Source organism: Euprymna scolopes, chromosome 20, assembly GCF_053919585.1.
Source record: "Euprymna scolopes isolate OS-2025 chromosome 20, ASM5391958v1, whole genome shotgun sequence".
Lineage (NCBI taxonomy): Eukaryota > Metazoa > Mollusca > Cephalopoda > Sepiida > Sepiolidae > Euprymna > Euprymna scolopes.
Genome location: NC_136501.1, coordinates 73,816,568 through 73,841,225, shown reverse-complemented (window position 1 = coordinate 73,841,225; position 24,658 = coordinate 73,816,568). Strand labels below are relative to the sequence as shown.

The 24,658-nt window shown below is 31.1% G+C and overlaps 1 protein-coding gene across 1 annotated transcript in view; it reads right to left on the bottom strand.

The window, feature by feature from the left end:
* LOC145241463 (glutamate receptor ionotropic, NMDA 2B-like) overlaps positions 1–24,658 on the bottom strand; it is an 849,005-nt gene that overhangs the window by 256,314 nt on the left and 568,033 nt on the right. Inside the window, exon 7 of the mRNA XM_080104443.1 lies at positions 6,527–6,650. Coding sequence (XP_079960569.1) covers positions 6,527–6,650 — 124 coding nt within the window. The remainder of the gene's footprint in view (positions 1–6,526; positions 6,651–24,658) is intronic.

Below are 24,658 nucleotides of genomic sequence, written 5' to 3'. Positions count from 1 at the left end.
TAAACATTTATAGAGAGAAAGATAGAGGATAGAGAGAGGGAGGGGGTGAGAAACAAATACCTCCATGCTATTCAGTAATAGCTTTATTTAATGTAAAATACTGTCCTCCTGTATCGGCAGGCACCATGTTGGATAACGGCTTGCACGTTCGTTTTAGGTAACAGAATTGTAATCTGGAATTAGGGCCGACCTGATCTAAGCCAATCAAAATAGCAAGAATATAGTAAGGGATAATTTGTTATTTTTTAATCGACGAACGGGAATTTAATATTTGGGTCATTAGTTTATTAATCAGCAATGAAGGGTGTATAAATCTCCGCGGTATTTATCGGTACCGGAAGAAGGATTAAAGCAATAGGGTGAAAATCGGAACTACTTCCTCCGTAGGTTAATGCAATAGTAGCTCCTCGCTGAGATGTTGGATTTTATTGAACACCTGCATGTGTCAGAAAACTATATCTTACATAAGATGGTGGCTAATGGGCTCGACATAGCAAATTTGTATGTTCTATATTTGTATCGAGAGGAGAAAAACTGCGACGTTTTTATTGTATATATAGGGATTTCTCATTAACTTTTAAAGTAGTCAATGTATCAAAGTTTAATTCAAACTGAGTTTTCTCAACAAATATTAGTTATTATTATAGATTAAACTAAGCTAAATATATATGATATATTGGCTGGCTACTATAACGACTCCCTTAGACAAACTTATTACCTCCTCTCCTATCGTTTTCTTATTCTTCTTTTTCTTTTTAGTTTAATTTCTAATTTACTTTCATTCATAAGCAGCCATCTAACCTAATTATTATAATTAAAATCACCAATTATTGACTCTAGTGGCTGTAGATTAAACCTTCTTCTTTCTCTCCTAGTGTCACTAACACATGTTTTCGCGCCTAAAATATCATTTATTCAAATAACAATCTTCTAATTTTATTTTTTATTTTTATTTTTATTAAAAGACATTCTTCGATGAAAACTGGAAAGTAAGGTTGATGATTTTTTTTACATTGGAACATTGGATTTATTGCTGTAAAAAATGGTCATTGTATTTATCTACTTAAATAAAAATAATATATATATATATGTGTGTGTGTGAGTGTGTGTGTGTGTGTGTGTGTGTGTGTGTGTGTGTGTGCCTACACATGCTAGCACACTTGTATATTCAAACATCTGATCGATCGGATTATAGGTGGTCTGAGAGTAAAGATCTTACAAAAACATATTCACTAGCAAATACTTAAACAAGTGCATTTAGATATATAAATAATTAGAGCTGCAAAAGTTCATCTAGGGATAGATACAGATACATACACTCCCCTACGGGTGCATGACACCATATGTAATCGCACATGCGCATAATTTAATTCCCTTTCACAGTAATAGTAGAACGAGAATATATATATTCTATATATATATATATTCTATATATATATATATATATTCTATATATATATATTATATACGTATGTATATGTGTATATATGTGTGTGTGCGCGCTTTCTGCAAGAATAAATAAGGTTTTCAACCAAGTATTAATAGATTCTCGTGAGTAATGTAAAAAGAAACGTTATAAAAAAGTCAAACAACATAAAATATTGCTGCAATTACATAGTAACATGGATATCAAGATTCGCTCCATTTAGATAGACTAATGAGTTATATACGAAAAAGAACAACTATTTGTTGATTAATTTTAGGCCTAATATCCAAACCATAGACGTGTGCAGTCGACTGTAGAGTCAATATTAGATTATAATTATCAGATTCGTGAACAGTGACCGCTAGGAAGAAATTATTTCTTGATTTTAAAGTTGTAATGCGAATGGTTTCAAATCTGAAATTAAATTGTCTTAAAAAGAATGTTTCGAACTGATTGAAAAGTAACTTATACTTCGCATTTATACAATTGGGTTGGTCGGCCCATGAATATTAGTGTCTTGTGTTCGAATAGTGCGGTCGGTTGATGTGTTGTATGTAGTAACTGATAAGTATTAGCACGAAAAATCATCACTGATTTGTGCATATCAATATTTAAATATACATAAACACATATAGGAGAGAACTTGAATGTCCAACGGAGAGAGTTTGAATGCTTGTTAGAGAGAATTTGAATTTTAACTGGGGAGAACAAGAATGCGTACGGGAGAGAACTTGAATTCTTATTCGAGTAAAACTTGAATGGTTACAAGACACAATCCTGGAATAGAATGTCTAAGGTCTTTCTGTACAAGGGTTTGTCAATAAAAATTATCATGAGGATATATGGCATGATTAAATATTTAAAATTACATAAAATTTGCAGCAAAAAAAAAATCTCATTGGTATGGCTAACAAACACTGTTTTTTTATAAGAAATGGTGAAACTGCTCCAAGTAATAGCACAAATTAGACATTGCACCAGACTAAAATAACTCTTATCGTTGAATCCAGTAAGATCAAGAGATCACAAAAATGGCTTACTACTAATTGTTCATATGATAGGAGTAATACAAAAATCCCTCGTTTATAAACTACTTCACCTTCCCATTTGTACAGCTGCAATGGCCATCAGTTAAGATGCCGTAAAACTACAATCAGAAATGACTGGGGTTTGTATGTCCAAACTTCGAGTTAAGTGGTCGTTAGGTTAATATGTACGTCATTAATAATAAATACATGCAATTTTATAATATACGGTCTCTCTTGTCTATTTGCTCATCAAAACATTCTTAACCAGCGTTTTTCGATTGTAAATGTAAGAATAGAAAATTCGAAACGGAACCAAATTTATAAAATTTAAATGTACGAAAACAAATAAAATATATTAAGATGGAAAAATAAATGAAATTACAAAACGAAGAAATTGGATGGCAATTTTCCGTCGTCGCTATTTTTATTCGGTTAAAATATTGGAAATGCATTTTGTAAGATTTGAGGCAGCTCTCCATTTTGCAATTGTAATAGAAAACAAGGAGTAGAAGAAAGAAGAATACCTTTTTATGTTTATATAGAATATATCTACGCACATAATTCCATACATGAAAACTGTTTTTTATGGACGGAATGTCGATAAAACTGAACGGATATATAGGGATATTGTGTAAAATAAATAAAAAAGAAACATTATAATCAATTCAACATGTTAAAACAAAAATAAAAGTCTAACACAAAATATTGATAAACATCAGAAAGAACATGAAATATGAAAATCCAGAAAAAAGCAAAAGTGAATCAAACATAACCAACACAACACAAACAAACAAATATCTATCTATTCTATCTATCTATCTATTTATCTGTTTATCTATATATATATATATATATATATATATACATATATATATGTATATATATATATGTGTGTGTGTGTGTGTGTGAGTGTGTGTGTGCGCGCGATTAAATCATCTACAGTTTTTTAAAAACAGAAATACAAAATAAACAACATAGATTATCTAAAACGATTGCATATATATACATACATAAATACATACATGCATATATATATATATGAAATATATATATATATATATGTATATAAAGAGAGAGACAAAGCTAGAGAGAGAAAGAGAGAGATTATTATGCGAAATTTAATTCCAAACAATTATATCCCTTATCTCATAATAACTCATAATATAAAGTGATCTGTTTACATTCTTTTGAAATGCTTTATTTATATTTTAATCGATGTTCTGAAGGAATGCTAATATCAAACTTATATTCTTTTCTGTTACAATGGTGTATACTCATCTCAGTAATTTCAGGTTTATAGCCTTGGGATATATGTGATTGCGAATGGATAGCTCACAACACCTTAACAAACAGATTTGAAGTGTATGGATAGATAGATTGATGCATGGATGAATAATTGTAGATATACAAATAATGTTTATATGTGAATATTTCAGACTTCAACCGGTCAGCAATTTCGGGGTCTGTTCTCAAAAACCTACATAAATCCATTATACGATACTTAATTTTACAATACAGTTAACATATTCTCCGAGTAAAGCGCAGTTAGTTAATGTTAAGACAGTTCAACTTCATCAGTCAAAATAAATTCAAAATATTGTCATTTCTAATATATATTGAATTCCCACCATTTTTCTTTAACATCATCAAAGAAACATAAATATATTGTCCTTTCTTGCTGTCAAACTCTTTTATTATTGAGATTGCATTACGAAACGGGCGCTAACACTTACAGGTATTCAAAGAGTTTAATTCTAGCTATCGAAGATAGCTGGGAATCAACGCTGGCGTGCCTCAGATATGCATCCTGGATTCAACACTCTGTCTTTTCCTTATACATGAACTCTCAAATCATATTCTCAAATCATATTCTCAATTCATATTCTCAGTTCAGTATACGCAGACGACACTCAAAAGTAACACTTTAAATTTGTCTACTTTATTTTAACGTATCCACAACCAACTCCTACTTTTCACGACTAATGCGCTGGCACACAGTAGCTTCCTATTGATATGGATGGCATTTGTCCCAAAGAAACTCCTTGCTTCGACAAGCCTCTGGGTCTGACCTTCATTCCTGACCTGACAAAGAAGACTTATATCAAATCTTTAGCAATTGTTACAGGAAAAATTGTTGCGTCAGTCTACCGCTCCAGAAAATATCTTACTCACGCCACAATCCACTACATATTTATACAACCTGCAATAAAATATTGTTTCAACATCCGGGGAGGTACCGTTCGGAGCAACATATGATGCCGTGATCGAAGTAAAAACGGGTTACTAAACACAGTAGAGGAAATCATTGCCTCATCCACACAACCCTTTTCCGACAGAAGAAAGGTTGTTATCTTTGCTCTGTTGTATCGTTTATTTTACGTCAGGTGCTCATGTGAGCTTCACTCTATCGATCCTTCTGCATAATATTTAAAAAAAAGAGCACTAGTTTAGCTATAATAAATATCAGCACCAAACATTACTCAGCGATTTTCTGTACTATATGTACCTAAGTATTCCGCACTATATGCACCATAATGTAAACACAAATTCAATGAACAATGTTTCTTTCTTAGAACTGCCCGCTAATGAAACCCAGTTATGATCGTCTACAAATCCAATGCAAACAAGTTCTTGCTGAGCTGTGTTCTTGCATAATTAAATTCTACCTAATTTCACCAGTCATCACTATTAACTATTATGCTCAAGTGATATTTACGCTTTGAATTGCGCATTGAATTGCGCTTTGGTTAATTCTTTGTCAAAAATAAAAATAAAGTAAAGCATTTCGGCACATTTACCATAATAAAGATTTTATTTATAACAGGACGGAAACGTACGCAAGCGACATGCAGAGAAATCGGCCCGTCAACTCCATTGCAGTCAATTGCATTTTATGCCACTGCCTCTACGGAAGCGGAGATGCTTATTTGTCAGCAGGCAGAATAGACTGAGACCAATTTCTGGTAGAAATAACTTGGTTTCGACAACTACTGCGTTTAGGTCCACTCCCTTTAGGGCGCCATTTTGACATCGCCATCACAGCATCCGCATCGGTATCTAAGACGAGTATTTCTGAAATTACTAAATGTAAATACTTCATATGAAGAAAATTGAAGAAAAATAGAAATGGTTATTTAACGTAATTAAAGTGATTCGATAATATATTAGACTTTTTTATTCTAACCACGCCTATGGAAATTCGAATCGATAATATTTCTATTAAAAGTCAAACTTTTAATGAAAAATGTAAAAGAAATCTCAGTGAAAGAGATTTGTGAACCCTGTATAATAAAAGCTTTAATAAAATCATAAGCAATGGAATTTTATATTTGTTATTCCTAAGGCAACCACATTTGATTATCACCTGTTGATCGAACGGATCTCTCTATGCATTATGTTATGAAATATCGAATAGAATTTAACTATTTTAAGATTGACTTCGTGTTCCTTAAAAAAAGCCGGTACTTAGTATAAACGATTAGCATAATCGAGATATCGAATCGAAGTAAGGCGATTTAGAGCAATAATAAGTTTCCATATTTCAGCTTAAAATGTAAAGATCTTAAATAATTAATATTTCATCATCTTTGTTCTTAAGCAAACTTATTTTTTACAGAAGTAATTGAAATTAGGCTAATTTAAATTGAATGAAGAAATTAACATTCACTTTTTCCCCGTTTTGTAGTCTATTATTCTGTAAATCGAAAATAGTATTAGGAGATAAAAAGCAGACCAAAGAAAGAGATGCACGCTATGAAGATATGAAGAGAAAAAAGAAGAGTAATAAATAAGGGAAATGTAACGAATGCGATAGAATTGTTAGAATAAATATTCGATACAAATACATAGGTAAACGTATTATATATATACATATATATATATACATATACATATACATAAATATATATATACATATATATATAGAGAGAGAGAGAAAGAGAGAGAGAGAAGAGAGTGAGAGAGAGACAGACAGACATACAGAGACAGAGAAGGAGAGGGAAGGAGAGTGAGACTAAAATTGAAATCTTGAATCGTTGTCCGCAATGGAAATTATTTTTTTAGGTAGACTTACATTTTTCCAATACTTGTCCCGTCTTAGATTGACGATATCAATTTCGACATTTTTTAGAGTGCCGTCTCTTTTGAATTCGACTCGAAATTTTTTGTTCTGGTAAACGACAATACTTTTCATGATTCTGAAATAAGAAGACAACACATGAGAAAAAAAGAAAATGAAAAAGAAACAATAAAACAATGGAAAAGAATATCCCCCAAATACCCCTATTTATATCTCCGTCATGCATGGACACACACACACACACTCATATATATATATATATATATATATATATATATATATATATATATATATATATATATATATATATATATACGCCACTTTAGTTTTCCAATAAATTTGTCTTGTCATTTGCAGATACGTTTCAGTCTAATAATTAACATTTTTTACAAAGTTGAATTAGTCATGTAGTAGATTAAGATGATATGATGGAATTACATTTTTAGATGTTAAATTCGCTTCTTAAGTTTCCTATAATTTAACAATTCACAATTTAAGGAAACCAAAGCACACACTGTCAGTTACAACTGCATTATACAATTTCAGTTTTTCAGAATATATATATATATATATGTGTGTGTGTGTGTGTGTGTGTGTGTGTTTATTTATTGGCACCGAATTATATAGGAAGATATTTAAAAAACGACAAAAAGATCTATAAAACCACTCCATTATATACCTTGAAACTGGAAAATATTCTACAACAAACAACTATTAAACATACTCTTCTAAACAATAATTTTCCAGACAAACAAGTCCATCAACAAAAAAAACGCGTTTGTATAGAATATATTAGAAAAAAATACGAATTTCAACACTAACAAAAATAATAATTACCATGGCAAAAAAACAATTTCATACTAACTATAAATTCGACGAAAAAATGACGAACCTTATAAAATGATATATTAAACACATCGATGCAAATAAACCGAGTACACGAAATTGAAAACTCCAAATTTAATAATAAAACAAAATTATCATTAACTCCACATTGATCAAAACAAACGTAATATGCAATTCTCTTGTCCATTCCAAGAAAGTTTTCCTAAACAATCTATGAATTACAATTGCAATATAGCCTCATATAAAATCTATTATGAAACATTTCTACTCAACACCTCTAATAATAAGTAAAATAATGTCAACCAGAATAAAAAATATATCAATACATTAACCACTAACACTAACGAAATAGGTCATATATTTATATGCTAACAACTACCACTAAAATTAACTACAGAAATAATTACACGCAAATATTAACATTGCTGGATATAATATTGATAAAATCAAACATAAAAAAATAGATGTCAACGCAGGTACTAACATGAAAAAAATATTTAAAAATTTACAATTAATATATATATATATATATGTATATATATATATGATTGTGTGTATGTGTTATATCCTTACTTAAATAAGAATACAGCAAGAAAAACGGGGTTATGGCTGAAAGACAAAGGGGTTTATTTACAAGAGAATACATGTGACATGTTAGTTACCCGACATATTTTCTTATTCTCTTCCTGTCCTTTTTCCTTCTGCGTCAGTCACGTGAGAGGATTAATATATCTATTCATCTATGAAAGGATGTTAGGTTATTCTGTTACATCACCTTCCTCTCAAGCTTAATTCTTCCATAGAATTTGGCTTTGACCATTTTTTTCCTTTTTCAACGTTGTCCGAAAAAGTCGGTACTTTTCCTTTTCCTTTCACTTCTTCTCACCATTTGTGTTTGTCGATTTTTTTAATTTTGGAGAGTGATTGGTTTTTTGAGTTACTGGTACTTCCTTGTTTGGAGGTTGTATATGGAAAGTGTCATATAGCACTTCCATGGGGAACTCTTAGTTTCTGACTGTTTCTATGTATCGGGTTCTCACTTGATTAATATGTTTTTGTGGAAAAAAGTTTGCCCTTTTATAATGGAAACCATTTTCCCAATTCTTCTTGAGATTATACCTTCTTCCCAAAAACTATTCCCTGCCCGTTATTTTTTTAAAGAAAACTTTATCCCTGTCATTTAAATTTTGTACCTTACATTATCCTTGATATTAACCGGTCGACCACTGAGCGTACCTTCCTGGCAAACATAATTTCAGCTGCGGATGATTTAAAATTTGGATTTGGATTTGGTGTTATTCTATATATGCCTAAGAATTTTTGAATGACTTTTCTTCCGTGTCGAGGTTATTATTCTTTTTTAAAGCTCGTTTAAATGTATCGACAAATATTTGCGCTTGTCGGTTTGATCGAGGGTTACATGTTGGTGGTGTGATGTGTTTAATGGCCAGTGCCTCACAGTAGTGCTTGAATTCCTGACCTGCAAACATAGTGCCATTATCATTAACAATTGTTTTCGGAACTCCGAACCAAATAAATACCTCGTCCAGCGCTTTTATTGTGTTTGTCGCTGTAGGGTGTTTGCATTAAAAAATCCTGGTCATTTTGACATTCTATCTAAGATTACTATGTAATAATATCCCTTTAGAGTTTCTGCGTAATCGATATGGATTCGTGTCCAGGGTACGTGTGTTTTAGGCCAAGGCTGCGTCCGTATGGGGGAGATCTCGCGGCTAGTTGGCAACCTTTACATAATTTCACCATTTTATCAATGTCCTGATCCATTACACATCAGTATGTGAATCCTCTCATTAGGGCCTTCATTCTGGAGATTTCAGGATGCCCCATGTGGAATTCTGTTAGGATTTCCTTTTGTAATACTTGTGGTATTCCCACTCTGTCTGCGTACATCAGAGTTTCATCACATATAGAAAATGGAAACACTTTTAATCCTTTTCTATTCTTTTCGTCTTGTCCCACTTCTTTATCTCTGTTTTCGCTATGTTCTTTATTTCCTCAAGTGTAACAAGAAGTTCCATAACAGTATTTATTCATTTATCTGTTTGTTCATTTATTCCCTTAGTGCTGCTATAACAGTTTCTTCAAATTCAGTTTTACTGGGGATCAATCTCGACAAACCATCTGCATGTGCAACTTTACTAGATGCTAGGTGTTTCATTTTGAAATCGTAATTGAGCAAATTAATATTCCATACATGTAATCTATTTGCCGTATGAGTAAGGATACCTTTTTTAACCAAAAATCGATAGTAATGGTTTTTGTTCCGTTTCCAAGATGAAAGATCTTTCATAAATGAATCTATGAAAATTTTTCATGGCATACACAATCGCATGAACCTCTTATTCGATCTGGCTGTACTTCCTTTCACCGAGTAATAAAACCCTCAAGGCGTGGGAAATTGGTTTGGTAGATCCATTTTCCATTCTGTGTAGAAGCACCTCTCCTAAACAGTATTGGCTCGCATCTGCCGCTACCATTAAATCCTTTTTCAGATCGTAATGTGCTAACGCTAGATCCGATAGGAAACATCTTTTAATTTTTTTGAGTGCTTCCTCACATTTTTTGTCCAAAGCCGTTTTTTATTCTTCTTCAATAATTTATTTAATGGTGCTCTTAGTTCGTGCATATTTGGGATATAAGAATTATAGTAGTTTGCTAAACCAAAAAATGACCGTAACTTTACTACATTGTCTAGTCAAGGCATCTCTCGAAATGCTTCTGCCCTGTTTGGGTTAGGTCTTCTACATTTCCAATCAATTATTTGCCGCAAATATTCAATCTTGCACATACCAAAATTACATTTTTCGACAGCCACTTTAAACGCGTACTCTTCTATTTTTCCGAATATATTACGAATATGTTTTTTTTTGTTATTCAGCATTCTTGCTTCTTATCAAAATGTCGTTTAGATAAGCCATTGATTGCATGGCATCCATAATTTGTTTGAATAAATTTGCTGCTACTTTCAACCACAACGGCAATCGTTTTAGTGAAGGTAATCCTTTATGAGTATTCATTGTCAAGTATTCAGCGCAATCTTCGTGAATTTAACCTGCAAAGATTTTTCTTCCCTTTAATTTAGAAAATATTTCCTCAGGGGTAGGGAGTCTTTCAACTTTAATAACTCCCATTTGCATTTACTCTCCCAGCATCGGCGATAAAGTCTTCATCAGCGTGTTTCAAAATATGTAAACACCTATAACGAGCATAGAATAAGCTATCCCGCTCCCTGAAAATGTTCGATAAAATTTCTATAGTTTTTTTGAAGAAATATCTTCGGGTTTCCTTGGGAGTATAAAATTGGTATACTCAGTATTTTCATGGGAACCCAATTTTTGCAACAGTAAAATAATTTTTTCTTCATCCGACCAGGTCTGACATCGTTCGAAAAAAATATTTTCGTATCTACGATAATATGCTGGAAACGTTAATCTATTAGTTGGTTCATATAAAAATTCTGTCAGCGAATATGCAATTCCATCCGGAGTGAACCGACAATCCTTTTTTCTTCTTGTTTCACAAGTATTGTTTTTAGTACTTCATTTTGTTTTTACTGTTCTTTTTGTAAACATTCCTTCTGGCTTTGTTGGGCCGCCAGTGCTAACTGTATAGATTTTGTAAAATCGGGTAATTGTTCCATCATGAAGAAATTTTTCACAGTAATAAAACAAAAGGTTAACAGTACCTGCACAAAGCATTTAACAAATTCACTAAATAGTTTTTTTTTAAACAGAAAAAACATATTCTTTTGTTGACAAGGTTTCTGGTAGGAGTTACACACACAAAATTGACAGCGAACCAACAGTAGCAATATACATACGTGCGTTCCTTCCGCCGTATTTTTTTTTCTTATTAGACAAAAGAAATTTGAAATAGGCACCTTTCTTCAGTTCCGAGAAAAATTGTTCTTTTTCCTTATGCAATAAAATAAATTTGAAATCAACACTTATTCCGAGAAAATTGTTCTTTTCAGTGCTTCATGAATTATCAATTTCTCTTCTTTTTTTCAGTAGGTCCGTTACAGACTGAATTTAAAAAAAAAAAACTAACTTACTTTTTTGTGTATCTTAGCTTTTTTTTTTCAATAATTGCATTTTTCGTGCAGTTTTTACTTTTCATTCGTTGTCCAATATCTATTTGGCTTAAAGTTTCCTTTTTGTGAATTCGAATCCTGTCGCCATTTGTTATATCCTTACTTTAAATAAGAATACAGCAAGAAACTCGAGGCATTGGGTGAAAGAGAAAGACGTTTATTTACAAGGGAATAGCTGTGACATAGGAGTTACTCGACATATTTTCTTATTGTATTTTTCCCTTCTGCCTCCAGCCCGTGAAAGGGTCATTATATACATAGTTCATTTCATTTATGCAGGGAGATTAGGTTATTCAATTACACACACATATATATATATATATATATATATATATATATATATATATATATATATATATATATATATATATATGTATGTTTGACCAATTAATCGCCAAATTTCTGGCCAAAAGCCGATCACGTCGATGTTCCAAAATCTAAATCTGTGGACTAAAAATTGACAGAGTTAATACGTAAGGAAATGTACACAATCACACACACACTACCACACACACACACATACACACAGACACAGATACACAAACAGACACATTCACTTTTATATATATATAGATAAGTATACATATATATATAATATACATATATATATATATATATAACATAGTCACATATAAAACAACTAATTAATATGACTAAAGCAATAAGTAGTTGACTTCAGAACAATAATTACTTTTCTTTCCTTCCTTAATGAATAATTTATAGTAAACAAACCAAATAATATTAAAAATATGACCAAGAAGTAATATAAAATAATACCAACTAATTATATACCTATACAAAAATAAAAAACAAACGCTGCTTGAGTTAAAATTACTTCTTATTGATGATCATTGATTCATAGCATTAGAGTAAAATGGATGATGTAAATAACTATGTAACACTATACAAAATTAACCATTGATCCATTGCGTTAGAGTAAAATGGCCGATGAAAATCACTATGAGACACTATAAAAAATAAACCATTGATCCATAGCGTGACAGTAAAATGGCTGATGAAAATAACTATTCAACACTATACAAAATTAACCATTGATGCATTGCGTAAGAGTAAAATGGCTGATGAAAATAACTATGCAAAATATACAAAATAAAACATTGATCCAAAACATTAGAGTAAAATGGCTTATGAGAATAACTATGTAACACTATACAAAATTAACCATTGATCCAAAGCATTAGAGTAAAATGCCCGATGAAAACCACTATGAAACACTACACAAAATTAACCATTGATCCAAAGCATTAGATCAAAACGGCTGATGAAAATCACTATGCAACACTATACAAAATTAATCATTAATTCAAAGCGGTAGTGTAAAATAGATGATGAAAATCACTTTGCTACACTATACAAAATTAATCATTAATTAAAAGCGGTAGTGTAAAATAGATGATGAAAATCACTATGCAACACTATACAAAATTAATCATTAATTCAAAGCGGTAGTGTAAAATAGATGATGAAAATCACTTTGCTACACTATACTAAATTAACCATTGATCCAAAGCGTTAGAGTAAAATGGCTGATGAAAATAACTATGGAACACAATAAAAAATTAACCATTAGCCCAAAGCGTGAGAGTAAATGGCTGATAGCAATCACTATTCAATGGTATACACAATTAACGATTGATCCAAAGCGTTAGAGTAACATTGCTGATAAACATCACTATGCAACACTATACAAAATTAACCGATGAACCAAAGGGTTGGAGTAAAATTCCTGATAAAAATAACTATGCAACCCTATCAAAAATAAAACATTGATCACAAGCATTAGAGTAAAATGGCTGATGAAAATCTCTATCCAACACTACAAAAAAATTAACCATCTCTATCCAACACTACAAAAAAATCAACCATTGATCCAAAGCTTTAGAGTAAAATGGCTGATGAACATCACTATGCAGCACTATACCAAATTAAACATTGATCCAAAGCGTTAGAGTTAAATGAAATCCCTAGGCAACACTATAAAAAATTAACCATTGATCAAAAATGTTAAAGTAAAATGGATGATGAACATCACTATGGAACACTATACAAAATTTACCATTGATCAAATGCGTTAGAGTAAAATCGCTGATGAAAATTACTAGGTAACACTACAAAAAATTAACAATTGATCCAGTTAGAGTAAAATGGATGATTTAAATCACCATGCAACACTATACAAAATTAATCATTGATCAAAAACGTTGGAGTAAAATGTCTGATTAAAATCACTATGCAACACTATACAAAATTAACCATTGATCCAAAGCGTAAGAGTAAAATGTCTGATGAAGAAAACTAGGCAACACTATTAAAAATTAACCATTGATCAAGAATGGCTGATTAAAATCACTATGTAACACTATACAAAATTAACCATTGATCCAAAGCGTAAGAGTAAAATGTCTGATGAAGAAAACTAGGCAACACTATTAAAAATTAACCATTGATCAAGAATGGCTGATTAAAATCACTATGTAACACTATACAAAATAAACCATTGATCCGTAGCATTATAGTAAAATGGCTGAGGAAAATAACTGTGCAACACTATACAATATTGACCATTGATCCATTGCGTAAGAGTAAAATGGCTGATGAAAATCACTATGAAACACTATAAAAAATTAACGATTGATCCTAAGGGTTAAAGTAAAATAGCTGACGAAAATCACTATGCAGCACTATACAAAATTAAACATTTATTCAAAGCTTTAGAGTAAAATAGCTGATGAAAATCACTATGCAGCACTATACAAAATAAAACATTGATCTATAGTTGCAGTAAAATTGCTAATGAAAATCACTATGTAACACTATACACAATTAAACATTGATCTATAGCGTTGGACTAAAATTGCTAATGAAAATCACTATGTAACACTATACAAAATTAAAAATTGATCTATAGCGTTGGAGTAAAATTGCTAATGAAAATCACTATGTAACACTACAACAAATTAAACATTGATCTATAGCGTTGGAGTAAAATTGCTAATGAAAATCACTATGCAACACTATACAAAATAAACCATTGATCTATAGCGTTGCAGTAAAATGGCTGATGAAAATGACTATGCAACACTATACAAAATATACCATTGATCTATAGCGTTGCAGTAAAATGGCTGATTAAAATCACTATGCAACACTATACAAAATAAACCATTGATCTATAGCGTAGCAGTAAAATGGCTGATGAAAATCACTATGCAACACTATACAAAATAAACCATTGATCTATAGCGTTGCCGTAAAATGGCTAATGAAAATCACTATGCAACACTATACAAAATAAACCATTGATCTATAGCGTTGCAGTAAAATGGCTGATGAAAATGACTATGCAACACTATACAAAATATACCATTGATCTATAGCGTTGCAGTAAAATGGCTGATTAAAATCACTAAGCAACACTATACAAAATAAAGCATTGATCTATAGCGTAGCAGTAAAATGGCTGATGAAAATCACTATGCAACACTATACAAAATAAACCATTGATCTATAGCGTTGCCGTAAAATGGCTAATGAAAATCACTATGCAACACTATACAAAATAAACCATTTATCTATAGCGTTGCAGTAAAATGGCTGATGAAAATGACTATGCAACACTATACAAAATATACCATTGATCTATAGCGTTGCAGTAAAATGGCTGATTAAAATCACTATGCAACACTATACAAAATAAACCATTGATCTATAGCGTAGCAGTAAAATGGCTGATGAAAATCACTATGCAACACTATACAAAATAAACCATTGATCTATAGCGTTGGATTAAAATGGCTGATGCAAATCACTATGCAACACTATACTAAATAAGCCATTGATCTATAGCGTAGCAGTAAAATGGTTGATTAAAATCACTATGCAACACTATACAGAATAAACCATTGATCTATAGCGTTAGATTTAAATGGCTGATGAAAATCACTATGCAACACTATACAAAATAAACCATTGATCTATAGTGTAGCAGTAAAATGGCTAATTAAAATCACTATGCAACACTATACAAATAAACCATTGATCTAAAGCGTTGGATTAAAATGGCTGATGAAAATCACTATGCAACACTATACAAAATAAACCATTGATCTATAGCGTAGCAGTAAAATGGCTGATTAAAATCACTATGCAGCACTATACAAAATAAACCATTGATCTATAGCGTAGCAGTAAAATGGCTGATGAAAATCACTATGCAACACTATACAACATAAACCATTGATCTATAGCGTTGCAGTAAAATGGCTGATGAAAATCACTATGCAACACTATACAAAATTAAGCATTGATTCAAAGTGTTAGAGTAAAATGTCTGATGAAAAACACTAGGAAATACATGTTAAATTAACCATTGATCCATAAAGTTAGAGTAAAATGGCTGATGAAAATGACTATTCAACACTATACAAACTTAACCATTGATCCAACGCGTTGGAGTAAAATACCTGATAAAAATAACTATGCAACCCTATACAAAATTAACCATTGATCCAAAGCGGTAGAGTAAAATTGCTGATGAAAATCACTATGTAACACTATACAATATTAACCATTGGTCCGTAGCGTAAAAGTAAAATGGCTGGTGAAAATCACTATGTAACACTATACAATATTAACCATTGGTCCAAAGTGTGAGAGTAAATGGCTGATAAAAATAACTATGCAATGATATACACAATTAACGATTGATCCAATGTATAAGAGTTACATTGCTGATGAAAATCACTATGCAACACTATGAAAAATGGTATACAAAATTACCCGTTGAACCAAAGGGTTGCAGTAATATGCCTGAGGAAAATGACTATGCAATACGATGAAAAATAAACCATTGATGCATTATAGTAAAATATCTGATGTAAATCACAATGTAACACTATAAAAAATTAGCCATTAATCCAAAGCATTAGAGTAAAATTGCTGATGAAAATCTCTATCGAACACGATTAAAAAATTAACCTCTTATTCAAAGCGTTAGAGTAAATGTCTGATGAAAAAACACTAGGCAATACTATTAAAAATTAACCATTGATCCAAAAAGTTAGAGTAAAATGGCTGATTAAAATCACTATGTTACACTATAAAAAATAAACCATTGATCCGTAGCGTTATAGAAAAATACCTGATGAAAATAACTATGCAACACTATACAATATTGACCACTGATCCATTGCGTTAGAGTAAAATGGCTGATGAAAATAACTATGCAACACTATAAAGAATTAACGATTGATCCAAAGGGTTAAAGAAAAATGGCTGAAGAAAATCACTGTGCAGCATTATACAAAATTAACCATTGATTCAAAGCGTTAGAGTTGAATGAAAATCAGTATGCAGCACTATACAAAATTAACCATTGATTCAAAGCGTTAGAGTAAAATTGCTGAGAAAAATAATTGTGCAGCAGTATACAAAATTAACCATTAATTAAAACCCTTGGAGTAAAATTGCTGAGGAAAATCATTATGCAACACTATACAAAATTAACCATTGATTCAAAGCGTTGGAGTAAAATTGCTAATGAAAATCACTTTGCTACACTATACAAAATTAACCATTGATCTATAGCGTTGGACTAAAATGGATGATAAAAATCGCTATGCAGCACTATACAAAATTAATCATTAATTCAAAGTATTAGAGTAAAATTGCTGAGGAACATCACTATGCAATACTATACAATCTAGACCATTGATCCATAGCGTTTAAGTAAAATGGCTGATGAAAATCAATATTAAACACTATAACAAGTGATCCATACGTATAGAGTACAATGGCTGATGAAAATAACAATACACCACTATAAAAAAAAACATTGATCCATAGCGTCAGAGTAAAATGGCTGATGAAAATCACTATGCAACGCTATCACAATTTATCCATTGATTCAAAGCTTTAGAGTAAAATGGCTTACGAAAATTTCTGCGCAACACTATACAAAATTAAGCATTGATCCAAAGCGTTAAATTAAACTGGCTGATTAAAATATCTATGTAACACTATACAAAATTAACCATTGATCCATTGCGTTAGAGTAAGATGGCTGATGAAAATCACTATGCAACACTATAAAAAAATAAACCATTGATCCGTAGCGTTAGAATAAAATGGCTGATGAAAATCACTATGCAACACTATACAAAATTAACCATTGATCCATTGCGTTAGAGTAAAATTGCTGATGAAACTCACTATGTAACACTATGACAAATGAACTAATTATCCAAAGAGTTAGAGAAAAATGGCTGATGAAATTAACTATGCAACACTATATAAAATTAACCATTGATCCATAGCGTTCGAGTAAAATGGCTGATGAAAATAACTATGTAACACTATAAAAAATAAACCCTTGGTCCATTGCATTAGAGTAAAATTGCTGATGAAAATGACTATGCAATAGTATACACAATTAACGATTGATTCAAAGCGTAAGAGTAACATGGCTGATAAAAGTCACTATGCAACACTATAAATAGTTAACCATTGATCCAAAGCGTAGATGTAAAATGGCTGATGAAAATCACTATGTTAATCTATTCCAAAGTTACCATTGATCTATAGCGTTGGAGTAAAATGTCTGATGAAAATCACTATTCAACACTATACAAAACTAACCATTGATCCAAAGCGTTTAAGTAAAATGTCTGATGAAAATTCTTATGCAACACTATAAAATATTGACCATTGATCCATATCATTAGAGTAAAATGGCTGATGTAAATAATTATGCAACACTATACAAAATTAACCATTGATCCATTGCGTTAGAGTAAAATGGCCGATGAAAATCACTATGCAACACTATTAAAAAAAAAACATTGATCCATTCCGTTAGAGTAAAATGGCTTATGAAATTATCTATGCAACACTATACAAAATTAACCAAACCAAACTAAATTATATGCCCAGCAAATCGAAAAAAAAATCAAGCGAAAAATATAGAAAGAACCATGTCGAATGTAAATGGACTGGTCTCGTTAACGACTTGCTGTTAATGTGTGTGTATATATATATATATATATATATATATATATATATTAAAATTTATCATCACATTTTTCTTTATGTCTGTATGTCACCAATGGAAAACGAATAAAGTTATAATCTTTTATTATTTTCATTTTTTTCTACATTTTTATATGTACATCTATTTCCATATATCTATATATATTTGTATCTCTCTCTTTCCACCCCTCTCTCTCTTTCTCTCTCTCTCCTTATATATATATATATATATATATATATATATATATATATATATATATATGTATATACGTCCTGGATATAACCTTAAACTATATCCAGTCGTGAGGTCCCAGGTTGAGGGCTTTGTGGAGTGTGGAGATACCATTTAATAGCCATTGCCCCCAGATCTAATCTGACCTGGAGTTGTAGTACCTGTTAGTCTTCCAACTTTGGGTTGAAAAGAAACCGATTTGAAAACAACAAATACATACTTTTAAAAAAAATTACTTCCAAATATTTTGATTAGGCTTTAAATAACCGGAAAATGGTTGATATGCCGTAAAAAAACAACCAACCAACCAACGAAATCATGTATATATAAATATATTATGATTGTAACGTCTTGTCAGACGAGTGCCACTCCCTCAGACATTTAAAATCCATGAGCCCAAATGTCTGAGGGAGTATCTATACAAATATGATGTTACAGAGTCTTAGCTTTGCACGACAGCTATGTCTCTCTCTCGGTTCAAAATGTTGAGATCCAGCAACAAGCAAGAGCAAGCTAGCCAGCAACAAATTAAACTGCAGACCAGCTTAATGCGGGTACTGGTCTTCCGCTTTATGGTTTTTTAAATCAGAGATTTGCTTCTCCTAGAAAGGTTGCCTACACCACGGCTTACGGGAGCCCTCTCTAACCCAATACACATATACACACACACACACACAAATATACCCGGTGCTAGTTGGCCGTTGACCCAGAAAAAGAGGTCATTCGCCCTTTGGAAGGTCTTGTTTTTAATCCTTCAGGGAGACTAACCGCCCTCCTCACCAAACAAGTCTGGTGGCGGAACCAGTTTAGTCGCCGGTGACCCGACCATGAGGCAGGTAGTACTGGGTTACATGGTACCAGTAGTATATGACATGACCTGATACTAATATATATATTAATATATACATGCATATATTTACATATTTATGCATATATATATATATATTTATCTATATATACATACATATATTTAATTATCTATGTACATATAATTATATATGTACATATATATATATATATATATATATAATTATATATGTACATACATACAATTATATATGTACGTATATATAATTATATATATGTACACATATATAATTATATATGTATGTAAGGTACCTCCACCGCGATGTGTAAGACATCCGTAGTACAATATTAATAGTGAGGTCATCATTTTGTGTGTCTATTAATTTCTATGGATAAGCGTTCGCGTTATAATTGTTAATGGAGTAAGTTTTTCTTTTTTTTTTTTTTTGCTGTGGATAAAAAATAATATAAAACTTACCTTTTGTAAAACAAATAATTTTGTATCAGCAATCTACACAGACTAGAGTTAATAAAATAAAATTAATTTGAACCTGTTCTGTTGATAATGTATCTACAAATTCTGGTGTATATTTTTGAAAATAAAATCGCAAATTTTGATGTCAACCTCTGTCATTTTAAATAATCAAATCAGAACGAATTTTTTAAGTCGATTTTTCTTAAGCAATTTTTATTATCTCAAGAGTCATATATTATTATATATATATCTGTTTTAATATTGGAAACCTGTTATATAAAAGAAGCTGTTTAAACTTAATATCGCGTAATATTTGAATTACATATTAAAAAGCTTTTTTTTTGTTTGTTGTGGTAATTAATTATGTTTTCAAGAAAAATTGTTCATTTTGTTTTATTTTTTTTACATAATAATAACGATTTTATGTCCAGTTTTATTTGCAACATTGAGGTAAGTGAAAAAAAATGTCGGGATTTTTTTATATATAAATATAACTATTTTTTTTATTTATTTGATCTTTCCAGCTTATAAAAATGTTCAAATTTTTATCGACCTACATTTATTTTTTTTTGTTTTCGTAACATGAAATATGGGGAAGGGTAGAACACCTAAAACTAATTTTAATGCGTAAGTTTATTTAATAATGAATAAATATCGAAAATTTCAGGAAGATATGACTATTATTTGATTTTTGCTAGATTTTTAAGACATGGGTGTGTCAACGGCTTAAAAAAAGTTACTACGTAGGAACGTTGTTTTAAAGCGTCGATAATGTAAACACGATTTTTATCTCGCATTTTCATTATTTTTGTATGCTGTTAAAAATTTAAAGAAATATTAGCAATTTCTTTAAAGCGTCTTCTTTTAAATAGTAAAAAAGTTATGATGATAATATTAAATTAATTACAGTTACATTGTGTTACATACAGGGGGGGTTAAAACTGTGGCGCGCGTTGGAGGTACCTATTGTACATATATATATAATTATAAATATACATATATATATATAAATATATAGGTACATATATATAATTGTATATATGTACATATATATAATTATATATATGTACATATATATAATTATATATATGTGCATACATATATATATACTTATATATGTACACACACCCACACACACACACACATACACACACATATTAATATACATATATATATATATATATATATATATATATATATATATATGTATATACATACGTTTGTTTTTTTACCACCTCCAGTATTGACTTAATCCATTACGATAATTTCCGTTGACAGAAAATTTACTGTCTTCTTGGTCAAACAACAAAAGTCAAAATAAGAATTGGAAAAAATATAATTTCTGTGGTAACGAGTGGCTATTAACGAAATAAGAGAAATATAGAGAGAAAAAAAGAAAAGGAGCAAAAAGGACGGATAGAAAGAAGGAAAAAAGCGTACATTTGCGTCGTGATCACATTAGGTTTGAAGAGTTATGAGTGCGTAGGTTACGTATCGGAAATGAATTGAGCGTTGTCATAAATAATCCCTCCCCATATATATATATATATATATATATATATATATATATATATATATATATATATATATATATATATATATATATTAACAGGCTGTCCTATTGATTGAGATTGTCGGACTGACTTCCTCATTTTGGTTGTTATTGTCACAACGTTTCGGCCGTTTTGCCCTCCGGCCTTCGTCAGGTGTTTTGTATCGGACTGGGGAACCGTTTTTTAGTAGTCTCGAACTGACGAGGGCCGGAGGGCAAAACGGCCGAAACGTTGTGATAATAACAACCAAGATGAGGAAATCAGTCCGACAATCTTAATCAATTAAAACACTTCATCTCAAAAATACAGACAATTACTAGGCTGTCCTATGTTGCTTGGTCGTAAAATACGCATAAATATTATATTTTAGTTAATGCAGACACCTTATTATAAACTAAAATACCGTAGGTATTAAACGTAACGGAAATTCATTAGAAAAAATTAAGTGAAAGAACAGAAAAAAACCTGACATGTCAGCATACTATTAGTTTTTTTTTCATGAACAGTTCACTTCGAGCTAAGCATTTTCAAACTTACTTATCTCTTAGATAAGAATCTGTCACGTGAACCATTCACACATGCGTTAGTAAAACATTTAGAAAACGGTTTTAATTCAATGGCCCTCACGTACCAAATTTTCAATTTTGACCCTTTAGAAACCCCTACTTCGGAAGAAAACCGATTAATGTCTGAAAATATCTGTAGATAAAATAATTTTGGAGTATATATGTCGAAAATTCTCTTCAAACACACATTCAGAGTTTTTGTATATATCTCTCTCTCTCTCTCTCTATATATATATATATATGTGTGTGTGTATATATATATATATAAATATATATATATATGTGTGTATATATATAAATATATATATATATATATATATATATATATATATATATGCTGCATGCATTATAGAGACGGAAAAAATAATTATACATGATTACTGTACAATCGACAAACATCTATGGTTTATTCAGAAATGTAAGAAAATGTCAGTAGGAATTATGTATATGTCTATAAAACTCAGAATGTTTTTCAGCACATTCTCAACCTATATTCTCAAAGAATTTTTAATCTACAAATTTGAAATTTACAATATAGAATATTCAGACATGTGGAACCATTTTAATTAATTTTTATCCATAAAAACGGCTGCTAAATACTCTATATTGAAAATAAAATCGTTAATTGGTTCACAAATGCGCATGACATTTTATTTATGTAAAGAATGAATAGGTTTGCAAACACGTATTTTAGTCCGTGTCACGCTGGTATACTGCTTATCATTCTTGACTCCCTCTCTTTTGGGTTTAGTTTCAAGTTTAGTTCGAGTATTTTATTTACTCAAAAGAAGCCAACTGTTTAGAAAAATCATAATACTCGTATGCACATATTTCAGTTCTTTTCTGTGTGTTTACTTCCCTTTTTTAATAACGTCACGTGTAATACCTGGATACGCATCTTCTAGTAGAAAAATAAAATTAATTCGCTTTATGATTTTATTATGTCTCTTTTTACCAAGATAAAAAGAAGCATTTAATGATACTTAGCCTCGTGTGTATTATACTTATTTAATATTTAATCAACATCTATTGCATTATGTTGTTGAAATAATACTTACCTATGTATCTATCTCTCTTTCTCTCTCTCTCTCTCTCTCTCTATATATATATATATATATATATATATATATATATATATATATATATACGTGCATACATATATAAGTACAGTCATGAATACATAGTGCGATCTATCAAACACTTTTTGATATTTCCTTCCCTTAATAAACCATGACTATCACCTGGAAACTGTCATCGTATAGACATAAATATATTAAGTAAGATGACATTTTGTCGCATTGGCATCGATTCTTGTTCTCTTTTCTCAAAACAAATGGCTCTTTTGTTCAATCGGTCGGTATGTGTCGGCAGGTGCATTCACGATAACAATCTCTCGAGTAGGAACGACGCTCGTAAAATGAGACCATATTTCATATTGGAGCGGTAGACATCGTTTGAACATCACGCTTCCTAGGCCGGTTCATCCAGCCTACATATGGCAGGCTGTAAATCATAGTCCTTGATTCAAACATGTACGTAAACCTTTTAGGATGTGGATTTTTATTAACTTGAACTTTCTCGGTACACATTCATATGCAAATTAGATCATTTCCATATGTCTGTTTGTATGATGTATCAATGTTGTGCTTTTGTTAGGGATGCTATAAAAACCAAGTTCTATAATACGATAGGTACATCTCGCGATTCAGAAGTAATAGTTTATGGAGACACTAATAGTAGATATATGATTCTACGAGTTTGGGAAAATATTACACTGTATTGACCTTCATTTGAATGCGCTGTTAAGTTATCGAATTTCTATAACAAACAACCTTTGGGCTCAATGATAAAATGTTTTGGGTCAATTTGATTTGAATAATTTTAGGTATAAAAAAAACTATTGCATAATTACGTGTCATGTCGAAATAAGTATACATTACAAAAATTACGAAAAATGAACCAGTACAAGATGTGTCAGGTTGACAAGAAATTTCTTGCTGTGTTTAACTTCTTAAGAAGTTTCTGATGCATTTACTCCATTTCTTGATAGAAAATCTCCGCTGCAATCCAAATATATAATAGATGAAACCGTTCGCATAACACCAAACAGTAAGCAAGTTTTCTTTTTGTGCAACGCTGGCATCAGGAGGTGAGCTGATCGTTGCTGGTTGTTGTAAGGTACCCATTCTTCATCGCAAGTCACAACCTGGTCGAAAACGGGTCGTTCTTGTTGGTAAAAAAATGGAAGATAATACTTCATAACTGGCTATCTTTTCGTTGTCGTTCAATTCGTGAGGCACCCATTTATCAAGTGTTTTGTCTGCCCAATCTTCTTCGAGTTTTTCAAATCACGGTATACGTTATGTCTAATTCAGAAGCATGTTCTCGTACAGTTGTGCGTGGAGTGACTAAGGCTCTTAATTGATCGTTTTCAACATCCGATGGCCAACCACTACGCTCATTATCTTCAAGGCTCTCGTTTCCGC